The 13402-nt window shown below is 40.8% G+C and overlaps 3 protein-coding genes across 3 annotated transcripts; 1 reads left to right on the top strand and 2 right to left on the bottom strand.

Annotated features, from left to right (window-relative positions):
* Positions 1–9837: 9837 nt before the first annotated feature.
* PpBr36_09573 (uncharacterized protein) lies at positions 9838–10948 on the top strand (the record flags this gene model as incomplete). The annotated part of the gene is made up of 2 exons (XM_029896694.1): positions 9838–10187; positions 10270–10948. 2 exons carry the CDS (start codon positions 9838–9840, stop codon positions 10946–10948), a joined length of 1029 nt encoding a protein of 342 aa, XP_029744728.1.
* PpBr36_09574 (uncharacterized protein) lies at positions 9891–10441 on the bottom strand (the record flags this gene model as incomplete). The annotated part of the gene is made up of 3 exons (XM_029896695.1): positions 9891–9941; positions 9988–10167; positions 10286–10441. 3 exons carry the CDS (start codon positions 10439–10441, stop codon positions 9891–9893), a joined length of 387 nt encoding a protein of 128 aa, XP_029744487.1.
* A 510-nt stretch (positions 10949–11458) lies between the features above and the next one.
* PpBr36_09575 (uncharacterized protein) lies at positions 11459–12001 on the bottom strand (the record flags this gene model as incomplete). The annotated part of the gene is made up of 1 exon (XM_029896696.1): positions 11459–12001. One exon carries the CDS (start codon positions 11999–12001, stop codon positions 11459–11461), a length of 543 nt encoding a protein of 180 aa, XP_029744486.1.
* Positions 12002–13402: the final 1401 nt, after the last annotated feature.

Below are 13402 nucleotides of genomic sequence, written 5' to 3' on the forward strand. Positions count from 1 at the left end.
AAATTAAAAAATATATATAATCCTGAAAGCTATACTTCGGATTTCCTTTTATTAAAGGAGTTTTATTCGGCTGTACCAGAATCGTTCAATAATATCGAGGTTTATTTAAATAAAATAAAAAAGTTATATTCAGTTTTGAAATCTAAAGGTTTAATTACTTAAAATAAGGTTATTATAACCTGGGTATTAAATATTTTAAATCAAAATTGGACCTCTTTTGCACAAAATATTATTCAAAAGCTACGGCATAATTCAAATAAATATACGGTAAATTTATTTTTTGCCAATATTTTAGATAAATGTCGTGGTGAGGATAATATTAATAAATATTATACCGTATCGTTGAATAAACTTTTAACCTTTAATAAGGCTAATAATAAGGTAAATTCTTTACCCATTAATAATTATAATTATAATTATAATTATAATAATAATTACCCCAATAACGGGAATAAAACTAATTATTTGAATTTGGGACATTACTGTTTTACAACGTTTGTTCCAAATTTAATTTATTTTAACTTTAATCCACATATTGTATTGCACTCTACTATAAAATCCTCCAATTTTATTATAAACAGTGCAGCAACAATTCATACATATTGCAATATACAATATTTAACAGACGTTAAAGATATGAATACGACTGTTAAATGGGGTAATACTTCCCACTTAAATATAAATAAAATGGGAACTATAAAAGTCAAATTCAATAATACAGGTATAACAAAAACCATAAATAACGTGTACTATGTACCAGAATTTGGGTTCAATATACTCTCTGTTGCACAACTACATAATTATATTATAACCTTTATAAATAATAAAGTAATAGTGATATATAAAAAACATAAACATAAAATAATAGAAGGTAATAAAAATAATGGGCTATATATTCTACCTACCCAAATTGTGGAAAATAATTGTATATTATATGCGGAAGAAAAGTCGAATAATAACGATATTTCTTCCAATGCAATATATAAACTACACGTTAAATATGGGCATATAGGGTTAACACCCCTATTGCAGTTAATAAAAACAAATAAAATAAAGATATCCAAAAACGATATATATAATTATAATAAATATACGTGTGAGATTTGCTTAGCTGCAAAATCCAATCGGAAAATAAACAGGACTTCTGCAAATATTATAAATTATAATATATTAGACAAAATCCATTCCGATTTAGGTGGACCCATAAATCCACCCACGTATAATTATTATAAATATTACATAACGTTTTTGGATAAAAAGTCACGTTATTTACGTGTTGCATTGTTAAAAACAAAGGCTGATGCCCTAAAGGCATTTAATATATATAAGAAACAAATGGATAATAATACCGTTAATATAAATGGTAAAAAAACAATAAAAGAGTTCTTTACCGATAATGGAGGCGAATATATAAGTAACCAATTTAAAATTGCGTTACAAAATAACGGTATTATATACCATTTTACGCCTGCATATACAAAAGAGCCAAATGAGTTAATAGAACGTATAAATTTAACCCTATTTAATAAGGTTAGGGCTATGCTATTTAATAGCAAAGCACCTAACTATTTATGGGGTGAGGTTTTATTAGCCGCTGTATACTTATGTAATAACACCCCACATACGGCCTTAAATATGCAAACGCCAGCCAATATATTTCACAATATAAATGAAAATAATATAAATAATAATGCAATTCACGTAAATAACTATATACAACCTTGGGGATGTATTATTTACTATAACGATAACCATGATAAAAAGAAGCTTGAACCTCGAAATAAAATTGGTATTTTAATAGGTTTTACACCTAATATAAAAATATATAAAATATGGGACCCATATAAGAGGAAATGTCTCCTGGTTAGAGATATTACCTTTATAACGGATAAATTTTATCCACATATAAACAACGAAAATACCAATATAAATAATATAAACGAGGTCGAATTCTTTTTACCAGATTTCGAGGTAAATCCAGTAAATAATACAAATATAAATAAAAATAACGTTAATAAAAATAACATTAATAACGTTAATAACGCGAATAACGTTAATAATGCTGATAAAAACAACGTTATTACCAATAACAATAATCCCCAAGCAGCTAACAATTCGTCTATAAAAATAAACATAAATAATAAACCCCCAATAAATTCTGCAGAATATAAAATATATAATGACGTTCTATTTACGATACGTGATATCAATAAGTCGTTAAAATTTAATTTTAACGAAAATAATTACGTATTAATAACAAATTCGTTAATAGAACCGAATACCTATAAACAAGCCATGGAAAGCCAAGATTGGGAAAATTGGCTGCAGGCTTGCAAAGACGAAAATAATAGCTTAACAGAATCCAATACCTTTACTATAACGGATTTACCTCCAAATAAAATAGCTATAACTGGGCGCTGGGTTTTTAAGAAAAAACCCTTAAATAATATAAATAATACTCGTTTTATTACGGATATTAATAAACGGTATCGTTATAAAACCAAATGGGTAGTACAGGGATTCCACCAAATTATGGGTGTTGATTACCTGGATACCTTTTCTACAACTTGTAAAACAGAAACCTGGTATATACTTATAATGCTAGCATTATATAAAAGGTGGTACTTCATTCAATATGACGTTAAAAACGCGTTTTTACACGCAAATATCGATACCGAAATATATATAAAGCTACCTACAGGGCTATATACAGATAAAAAGTATATGAATAAAGTAGGTAAATTAAATAAAGCCCTGTATGGTTTAAAACAAGCGCCTAGACCTTGGTATAAATACCTTACCAAAACGCTGATAAAATTAGGTTTTACTGTTTTCCCATACGACGAAGGCGTATATATAAACCAAAATAATAATAGCCAATTTTTTGGCATTATTATGGTTTGCCACGTCGATAATATTTTGGCATTTAATGCTAATTTATCGTTATTGGATATTTTTTATAAAGAATTATCCAAATATATAAAAATAGAATGTATGGGACCTGTATCCAATTTTTTGGGTAACAGGATAATTATAAACAAAAACAATAAAACCGCTTTTATTAGCCAGGAAGATTATACCAATAAAATATTGAATAAATTCAATATTATAAATAACGAAAAACCTTCTACCATTCCGGGGGTACCAGGTTTGAAATTCGATATAAATAAACATAAAGCTACAAAAAAGGAAATTAAAGATTTCCAACAGAAAGGAGGCTTATTACTATATTTAGCAATAAAAAGCCGCCCAGATATAACATATTGCACGTGCCTAGCCGCCAGGTTTATGGCTAATCCTGGGGCTGAACATTTCAAAATTCTTGAAAATGTTTTTAAATATCTGCTAAAAAATCCCACTTTTGGCCTACAATATAACGTTAATAATATATCCCAAAATAACGTTAACAATAACGGATCCAATAAAAATAACGTTAACGAAAAGTTAATAAATAATATAAATAATATAAATAATATAAATAATATAAATAATATAAATAATATAAATAATATAAACCTGCAGGATAAAAGCCAAAATAACGATAATATATTATTTATTAAGGGATATACAGACTCTGATTGGGCTAACGACCTAAATCAAAAACGTTCCACTACTGGATATATATTTAGCCTGTCCAACAGTTATAATATAAATAACGATAACAATATAATAAGTTGGACTTTTCAATTTCAGAAAACGGTAGCTTTATCGTCGACTGAAGCTGAGTATATGGTTTTACGGGACGCCGTTAAAGAAACCATATATTTAAATAATATGCTAAATTATATAAATAATAATTTAAAGCTGGGTTTTAACATTAAAACCCCTTTAATTTTAGTGGATAATACGTTTACCATAAAGCTCGCGGAAAACCCGGAATTTTATAAAAGATTTAAACATATCGATATAATATATTATTTTAACCGCGAAGCTATAAATAATAATTTAATTGAGTTGAAATATATACCAATTAAATTAAATATAGCTGATTTTTTAACTAAATCAGTACCCGGATTTTTGCATAAGGATCTATTATCCTATGCAAATGTTAATAACGGTGCAGAAAATAACGATAAATAAATAAAACGTATCCACTCGATAATTTATTTATTATTTCATATAATAAATAAATTACGGGGGTATGTGAACATGGCTAGCGCAGGGCTTATTATATAAGCTACCCTGCATTATCTTATAACGGCTAGCACGGGCTAATTTTATTAGTCACCCTGCATCGAATAAATAAATAAATAACAAATAAAACGTATACGCGTTCATACATACAAAGCTTTATATCTTACGTTTTTGTTTATAGTTTTAACAACAAAACAAATACGTCATATTTAATTTAGCTTAGTGGTATAATGCACGTATTATAATTTATATTATATATACGTTGAAGTGCGTGGGTTCGAATCCCGTTGTGGTCGCAGATTTTCTGTGCATGCATAAGCACAATAGGCCGTTAGGCTCAATGGGCCGTTAGGCTCAATAGGTCGGCAGGTCAGTCACATGAATAAGGCCAAATCATGTGACGTGACCCCGCATTCCGGACATCCGGATCGAAGATCTGCACCTACGGATTCGAACACGTAATTCACAACTTAGCCTTAGATTCATCACCTTCATAACCTTCATCGATTTAACGATTCAACGAATCGATTGTGCAACAATATATTATCTCTATTACCCGCTAGCAGACGGTTATCTGCCATTTCAACGTTCCATTAGCCTTATACGTGATCCACTTTTCCCGCGTTCAAGATTAAGCTTATTCTATCTCGTAACCTCCTCACATTACCGTGCCCAACCGGCGGATTTATAGTAAAAAAACTTTTATTATTCCCAATTTTTCGGTACAATTTTTATTTATAACCGCGTAATATTCGCACCCTAAATCTATTTATACAATAATAAATTTCGTTAAATTAATTAAAACCGGGATAAAAAATGGTCGCCCATCCATTACAATTTAAATTTCTTTAATTATTTTTTTTAATTTATATTTATTAACGTATTATAAGGTAGTCCGGGCCCGTCGCGTCGACCTTCCTTTAGGTTAAAATTATAGTTTAAAATTAATTTTTTCCTTCCTCGGGGTCGTTTGGCGTCGGGCGTATAACCGGTATAAATTGGTAATTTTGGGCGTAATAAAAGGCGGACCCGCAACAAAAACAGGCCTTTATTTTACGGCGTCGTTGGAATTTTTAAACGAATATTTATAAAATTTTATTTTTTCCTTTATTTCCATTTAATCGGCGCCCTTTTCGTTTTTTACTAACGTTATAACGGTTTCGACTAATTTTTATCGCTAATACGCCCGTTATTATTATATTTTTTAAATTTATTTGTAAGGAATTTGGAAAGGGGGCGTTCCGTTTTTAGCCGAAACGTTTATTTAAATCGATAACCTCCAAATTTTGGGCGATATAGCGGTATATAACGATAAATCCGTAATAAAAATCGGAAACGATACCCTTTCCTACCGACGCCTCCTTTATCCGGCTAACGACCCGGAAACGCAAATAATTGGCCCGTATTTCGTTTAATTATTCGAAACCCCCGGCCGTAATAAAAAAGCGTTCGAATTTGGTAAAAAAATATGCGAACGATTCGCCGTATCGTATTCGGAATACTTTTAATTCGGCGAAAATTTAAATTTTTTTATAAAAGTCGTCGTACGTACGTCCCAAATATTCGATAAAATCCTCGTAACTATACCCCCCTTCCGTACCCTTTATTTCGTAAAAAAAACGGACGATATCCTATATTATAATAATAAAATTAAATTATACGTATTCGAATTAATCGCGCTAATTCCCGACAAATTCCGTATCGCGTATTAATTTATACGAAATAATTTGTTTCCAAATTGTAAACGCAGCCGGTGCGCCGTCGTATAATAGGGGGTTACGTAAAAATTTCCTTTTAAAGCGTTATTTTTGCGCGATCGCGCCTGCGTTTAAAAAATATAATTGCATTTAAATAATGCGTTTTTCCAATATCGCGATATTCGCGACCAGGTTTTGGTAAAGGTCGTAAATTTCCCCTCCCGGGCCTGGCCTTAGGTTAGCCATTATTGTATTTAAATTTAAACGTTAATAAATATTATAAGGTAAACCAACGGCCTTAAAACCGTTAAATATCCTTATTAGTATTATTATTAACGTTGGGGAAAAAGGGAGGAAAAGGTATATGTCCGGGTCGTGGTAGTGTCCTTCCCTTTATATATTATCCCTGACCCGCTCTTGTATCTTATTACGTAATACGTGCCTTAGGCACGAATCCATAACAAAATACCAAAATTTCCAAAACCTGCATCCACTATACATCCCCTGTAACCCACTGTAACGGTATCTTTTCAACTTTTGCTCGTTTATATTCGTATTTACAACTCTAATAAACAATAAAATCTGATAATATTAGTATGCAAAAAAAGAAAGTTTTAAACTATATACTGATAGTTTTTTGGTATGCTAGTATTTTGAATCGATTGAATTATCTGTTGTTGAAACCCGCGCATTTTGGTGTGATTTTGGGATCGTTGCGTTACTTTTGGACAAGTGCTGTACCAGTACCGCTATCGCACTTCCAGGTTATAATGGATGTAATTGTCCTGCCTGTATTATACGAAAATCATCTTTTTAAAACCAACTGACCCAGAAGAAAATATCATCGACTAAGGGTAATTACGCTTTTAATTCATTTTATCAGTAGTTTACCCGTCTGGGCTGGCCAAAACCGCCACTGTACTCTCCGTTAAGGCATTCCAAAACCCGAAAACAGGTTTAGCCCAGCCCGGCCCACCAGCCCATGGGCTCTTGGCGGGGGCCCGTAATGGCCCACGGGTTTTCTTGGCGGGCTAATGGGGGCCCGCGGGCTGGCGGGCTCAGCCCGAATTGGGTAACCCGCGGGTTCTATTCTATAATAAATATTTAAAAAAAATAAAAAACAAAAAACAATTTTTTTTAATTATAAAATAAAATTTAACAAATATATTTTATATTTTTTATTCCTATTATAATTTTTTTAAACTTTTTTTAATTTAATTGATAAAATTATCAAATAAAATTTAACAAATTTTCATTTTTACGGGTTTTTCACGGGGGCCCGCGGGTTGCCAAGAAAACCCGCGTTCAGTTTTGGGCCGGGCCGGGCCCCCCCATAAAAAATTCAACCCACCCACGGGTCGCACGCCCCACCGATTTGGGCTGACACGGGCCCCCGTAGGGGGGTTTTGGAATGCCTTACTCTCCGTGTGCCGCCTCCGCCATGCAGCCCCTGTGCCCGTGACGGCTTTAATCTCTCAGAGACAGGCATTTTTCGGCCGCCAAAATGTCTCGATCAAAGAGCGCACAGCTACTAAGCGCCTCCTCCAAACCTTGAGATATCGCCCTCAACGCCAAGCTTTCGCGCCAAAAACGCTCATGCCCTTTCGAACCATAGTTTCGCTTTCATTTCCCGCCCTAAACGCCACTGGTGTTTGGTGTTTAATACCTATCCGGATCAGGTGCATGAATGCGTGCAAAATTTCGCAAAACCCGAAATCTCGCCACCGCCGCCCCCGTATCGGGAAGGTAACCCCAAAGTTTTGTGGCCATCCAGGACAGGATTTTGTCGCAACGGGGAGCGTCGCCGAGATCATCTTAGCGAACATTAATGCCAAGGCCCGCCTCAAATCGGCCACGGCCCCAAACTGCGGATTTCTGTTATCATTACCAAGTTGCGGGGATAACAGAGAAATGAGCACGTTGCGGGTTTCCTTGGTTTTACGCTCGGCGAAGTCCTGGTCTACCTGGAAAACGTATATTTTCGAAGAAAAGAAATTGGTTTTAACTGCTTGTGGGAGGAGTCTTCCATTCGGATTCTGCTCACGTTCGGCGGTAATTTTGGATAGGAAATCGGCGGCACTGTTAAACCCGACGTTTTCCCACACATTTGCCAAGTTAACCTGCTGGTAAGCCCAAAGGGGGTTTTGAAATTTGGCAAAAACTTAGCCAAAGATTTCTGAGATGTCCAGCGGCGACTGTGTTTGGTCCCGTTGCGAAGACATTAACGTTGCCCACCAGGATTTCGGCACCCTGAAATTTGGCATTAAAATTGCGCATTTTGCAAATTGTCAAAGAAATAATCCCAAAGAGACGAGGCGGTAGCTCAGGGGCGATTTTATTTGAAAATCTAAACTTGGGTGTAAAGAAAGCAGCCAGGTACGCATTACCAATCGCGTACACGCGTTGATGCGAGTAACAACAAAAGAACCCTGACGCTTTATCACGTGAGGTGGAGCTAGTAGCGGTTGGCAGTCGCCCAGGCTCGCCATTGTGTGGGCGAACTCATACTCAAGTGGTTGATCGCTTGGAGATCCTTGGTGCTATACGTTTTGGTTTTGCCATGCTTTCTTTTTTTTGACCGTTGGAGCGGATTACTTGATAACTCAAACAAGCAGTCACAGGCCGCTGGTCCCATTGGAGGTCATTGCCAGTCAATTATACCTTCCATAGCGAACTCTCGGCTGTAAGCCGGCGGGTATCTCTGTGTCAGAGCTCGGCTCTGTAAGTCTCCAAACAACGAAATTTCGGGTTAAGAATGATCATTCAGGTGTCCATTGCTGGCAGTGATATATCCAAGAACTCGTAATTAAGACAAAGCTCTCTCGGGTGGGCGACGGAAACCTGACAATATACGCTCAAGAGACTCACGGAGGCTGGCATGGCGAAACGTAGGCAAAAATCTTTTGATCATTAACAAATCAAAAACCCAGAATCCTCCACCACTCCCCAGCGCATCCGATGAGTGTAGCCACCACTAATCCATCTATCCAGCGTTGAGAACGATGAAATTGAGCCATTCCATCAGCGTGATAGGCACAGAAAGCATGAAAATAGCAGATGTCCTCATTGTGTTCAAGAGCTCTGAGCAATAGTAGAGACGAAAAGAATATGTTCTGGTGTTTCTCGAGTGAAACGGGTCCGCAAAATGGAATATTGCAGTTGAGACAATAATTAGATGGGTGAAAGAATTGCAAAGCAGGAGAGTGCAATAGCCTTTTTACACTTGTTTGAGAAAAATTCAAACTTGAACACGAATTGTAACACACAAGGAACAAGTCTATGATGAGAAAACTCGCGTCCGTCCCACAAATGAAAAGATTTGTCTACTGTAAGCTGTGCAAAGGGAGCATGGGAAGAAAAATTTACAAGCGGTAATCCGAATACACCGTTTGGAGCCCAGTTGATCTAAAAATATCCCAGTAGATTGTCATTATGCTGTCAGAAGGATATGGATGTTTATCTCAAACAATCAGTGTTTGATCTGCGGGGCTCGGAAGCTTTCCGCGGTGCTCTGAGTAAGGCTGCACATATATAGGGTTGGAGGGAATATGATCAACGATGGAGAATACCTCGGGCACAACGATTCACATTATCAGAGAGTGTATCGCAGGATATTAAAATGGCCATTCGGAGAGGGAATACCAGGATATTGCGTCTCTATACATTTTGTGTTTGCTTAGGAGTTTGGCACATCTTGTTACTACAACACGCACACAGGTACAAAAGCAAAAAGCGCATATGTTGATAGCTGCAGTATGGTACACAATTACTGGCCGAATAAAGGCCACAGATGAAAAAGGCGCCGCTGATATTGATCGAGAATCGACAATTGTCCAATTTTCCAAGTCTATGTTTTTTGTCCTTTTCGTCTCATGTCATGTGCTGTTCGCAGTGGAGCTAGTCGCAAGAATGACTCTTGTCAATCCCAGCAGCCATCAAGCTTTCGTCATCCAAACCCGGTGACGTCTTCGAACCGCTGTGGGGGCTTATTCTGCCGAACCCAACAATGGTGGGACCCTGTAAACCCGCCCTCAACATGTACGTTCTCGGAGGATATCATCACCACATCGAATTTCTCCTGGAATCTACGCGCACAGATCTGACCGTTGTCTTTATCGCAGAAGAGAGAAGGAAAAGAAAAATGCCATTCCCATACAAGACCGTGCTGATCACCGGCGCCACGGCGGGCATCGGCCGGGCATGGACGGAGCGGATGGTCGAGCATGGCATCTTCGTGGTCGCTGTCGGTCGACGTCGCGAGCGACTTGACGAGCTGGCGGCGCGGTTTGGAGACAAGATCGGCGTGGAGGAGCACGACGTCGCGGACCTGGACGGACTAGCATCTTGGGCAAGGGAGTAAGTTCTTGGCCGTCACCCCAGTCAGAGTTCATGCGGACGATCGTTTTTCAAAGAGTTTGTTTGACACCCGCGCGCCAAGGATGACGACCAAATACCCCACGCTGGACTGCATCGTCGCCAACGCAGGGGTTCAAAACACAACCAACTTCGCGACGCTGACCAAGCCCGGCGCCGACGGCACGGCGCTGGCCAACACCATCACGAGCGAGGTCACTCTCAACTACCTCTCGCCCGTGCACACCATGATCCATTTCCTTCCTCACCTGTCCCGCCTTGGCGCTGCGGGCAAGCCGACGGCCGTCGTGCTTGTCACGTCGGGATTAGCGCTGGTGCCCATGTCGCGATGCGGCAACTACTGCGCGACCAAGGCGGCGCTGCATTCGTTCGCCTGGACGCTGCGGTCGCAGCTGCGGCAGCAGCGAGAGGACGAAGGGGGCGACTCGTCGTCGTCGTCGGTCCAGACTCGCGTCATAGAGGTGGTGCCGCCGGCGGTCAAGACGGAGCTGCATTCGCGGCAGCCGGACCTGGTCGCGGCCGGAGCTGGAGACTTTGGGATGGAGCTGGACGAATTCACCGACGAGACTTGGGCTGCCCTGTCTGGTGACGAGCAGCAGGACGAGATCCTGGTCGGGCCGACCAAGCGGCATGCGAAGCTGGTCGATGCGACAAGGGAGAGCTTTGTGATGATGGACAAAATGATAAGGGAGCAGGGCAAGGTTACGGGCAAGGAGGCGGGGTGGAATGGTGGTGGCAAGTAGTGGGGGCCCTGGGGGGGGAACGGCCGGTGGATATTTGAATTTGGTGTCAGCACGAACTCTATCCTGCGTCGACAGGCATCATGTTTCCCCTGATGCCAAGCAATTCCCAGTAGCAAATAACGCCCAGGCCTGATGAAATCGGTGGCATATACAAACAAGCCAGCGCAGATTAATGGCATAGTCGGGGGGGTTCCCTGAAATAGGTGCACCCGTTCCCATATCCCTAGCTTTATCTCATCTAACGCTGTCGATCATGTGTTACAAATAAAGTTGCCGCCAAACCAGATGGATGTTGCGCATCTGGGGTAGCACGCCACAAACACATCAATGCACAATTTTTCACGATATCGGCTCTAGTCTAGTCACCAACAGTGAAGACAACTGCATCAAAAAAATTCATATGCATTGATTTTTCGCTCCATGCGAAACAAGAAAAAAATTATATATACATTCGAAACCAAAAAAAAAGAGAAAAAAAGAGAAAAAAAAAAAAAAAAAGACAACCACCCCTCAACCCCGGCTAATCCCATCCTGGATCATGGCGTCGACCATGCGCACATGCCTCTCGGCGTTGGTCTCGCTCCACTCGTTGTCGTAGTTGAGCCCGTAGGGCCAAAAGTGGCTGCCGCCGCAGCTGATGGTGGCGCTCTGGCCGTCGAAGCTCCTGAGCAGCGGCAGCGCCTTGGGCCAGTTGCCGCTGGAGCACATGCTGTTGAAGGCGCTCGTGGTGCCGACGCCGAGCGTGTGCGAGATCTCGTGCATGGCCGTGCGCGTGTTCATGTAGGCCCGGTCGGTGCCGAACCGCAGGTCGCCGTTGAACGACGCCTCGGCCGTCGGCACGCCCGGCGTGTAGTAGACCCGGATCGTCTTGGACGCGTTCGGGCTGTGTTGGTGGTAGCGGGCCACGGCGTCGCGCATCGCCGTCTCGATCCGGGTGTAGGCGTCTGTCTGGTCCGCGGTCGGGTTGGATGCTTTCTGCAGCGACCAGTTGAGCGCGGCCGAGGCGCTGCTGGCGCAGGCCAGGGCGGTGGTGAGGATTGTGGTGAACTGCATGGCCTTTCCAGGGCTTTGTGGGGAGGAGTAGATGGGGAGCAGTGGATGGAGCCTGCACAAGATCACACGATTGTCTGTGTTCCGTGGTTGTGTTCTGAACTTCTGAGAACCCGTGCTAGACCTGGGAGTCCAAAAGTCTGGCGACGTCTGGTAATGTAATCATTGTAATGGCGTCGCGGGACATAGACCGGCTTTATCTGCAATGACAAATTGACAGTTACCCCCTCCCCCATATTCGACCGACTCTGTACATGTCCATAGTCTCGGCTGTTGTTCCTCGGTCCCTTTGATTACTGAGCCTTGGCGAAACAAGCGACCTGCCCATTTGAGATTGTCGTATCCAGATCCAGGGCCACCACCCGGCATTCAATGCAACGCGCTCCGCATTTTGCCATGGTGCAACTAAGGCACCGTGCCAATCCGTCCGTTCTACTTTGGGAAGTCGTGCCGCGTCCAAGCCGTTGTTATCTTGGCACCATTTCATGGCCCGCCTTCTTTTTTTGGGAGTTGCTCGACTTTTAACGGGCCGCACGGGGAATTTTTTCAGGGATAGAGTAAAGAAATAAGGTAGAAGGTCCACGTAACACTGCAAACACCATGGGTTGTGCTACAGTTGGTGCCGCTTTCATTCGAGGACAAATTCATCCCCCCTTGCTGCCCCTGATTGCCACTCTGGATGCACTGTCAGCGTGGGATAGAGATGTAGGTAGGCCTTGTCAATGCAGGTCTGAAACTGCGCTTTATCGATTTTGCCATCAGAAAAACTGCCTTGGGTTCTGTGGATTTCTTGCTGCAATTTGCCCAAGGCCCGAGGAGTTACTCGGTACCAATGAATGGGATTTCGACGCTCACCATTGCATGATTGGCAATCAGCCGTCGGATCACCAGCAAATTTTCAAAAGTCCCACGTGGTGAAAGATGAAGCGAAAAAACGCGTATATCTAATCAAACCAGACTTTCCGATCTCGGCATGTCGCGGCCTGATCCTTGTTGGATGTGTCAGCCAGTAGCGTCATCCGAGGCACTAAAAATAAACGTGCATGACAATGACAATACATCCTTTTCTCATGTGCTTAGACGAAAGTCTGTTTGTTTGAGTGCGATACGAAATGTTTGTTCGGGGAGGAGCATACGACCTCCAAAACAGAGGCTTTGACACCATCGATTGCGGTCGATACATTGTAGCAACTCGACGCGATGTAGTTTCACAGCTGAGAAGGAATGGTAGTTTGTCGCTGTAAGGATGATGGGGTGAAGCAGGCTGGTTACCGTCTCGTCTGTAACATCTCGGACGATTTGTTTCTGATGGCAGAGGCGCCGGTGGCTTGGGTCCTCGCGCATTACGAGCATGACTGCGGCGGCAAAGATGTATGCGACGGTTTACAGCGGGACAAACAAATG

Source organism: Pyricularia pennisetigena (assembly GCF_004337985.1).
Source record: "Pyricularia pennisetigena strain Br36 chromosome 7 map unlocalized Pyricularia_pennisetigena_Br36_Scf_8, whole genome shotgun sequence".
Classification (NCBI taxonomy): Eukaryota; Fungi; Ascomycota; class Sordariomycetes; order Magnaporthales; family Pyriculariaceae; genus Pyricularia; species Pyricularia pennisetigena.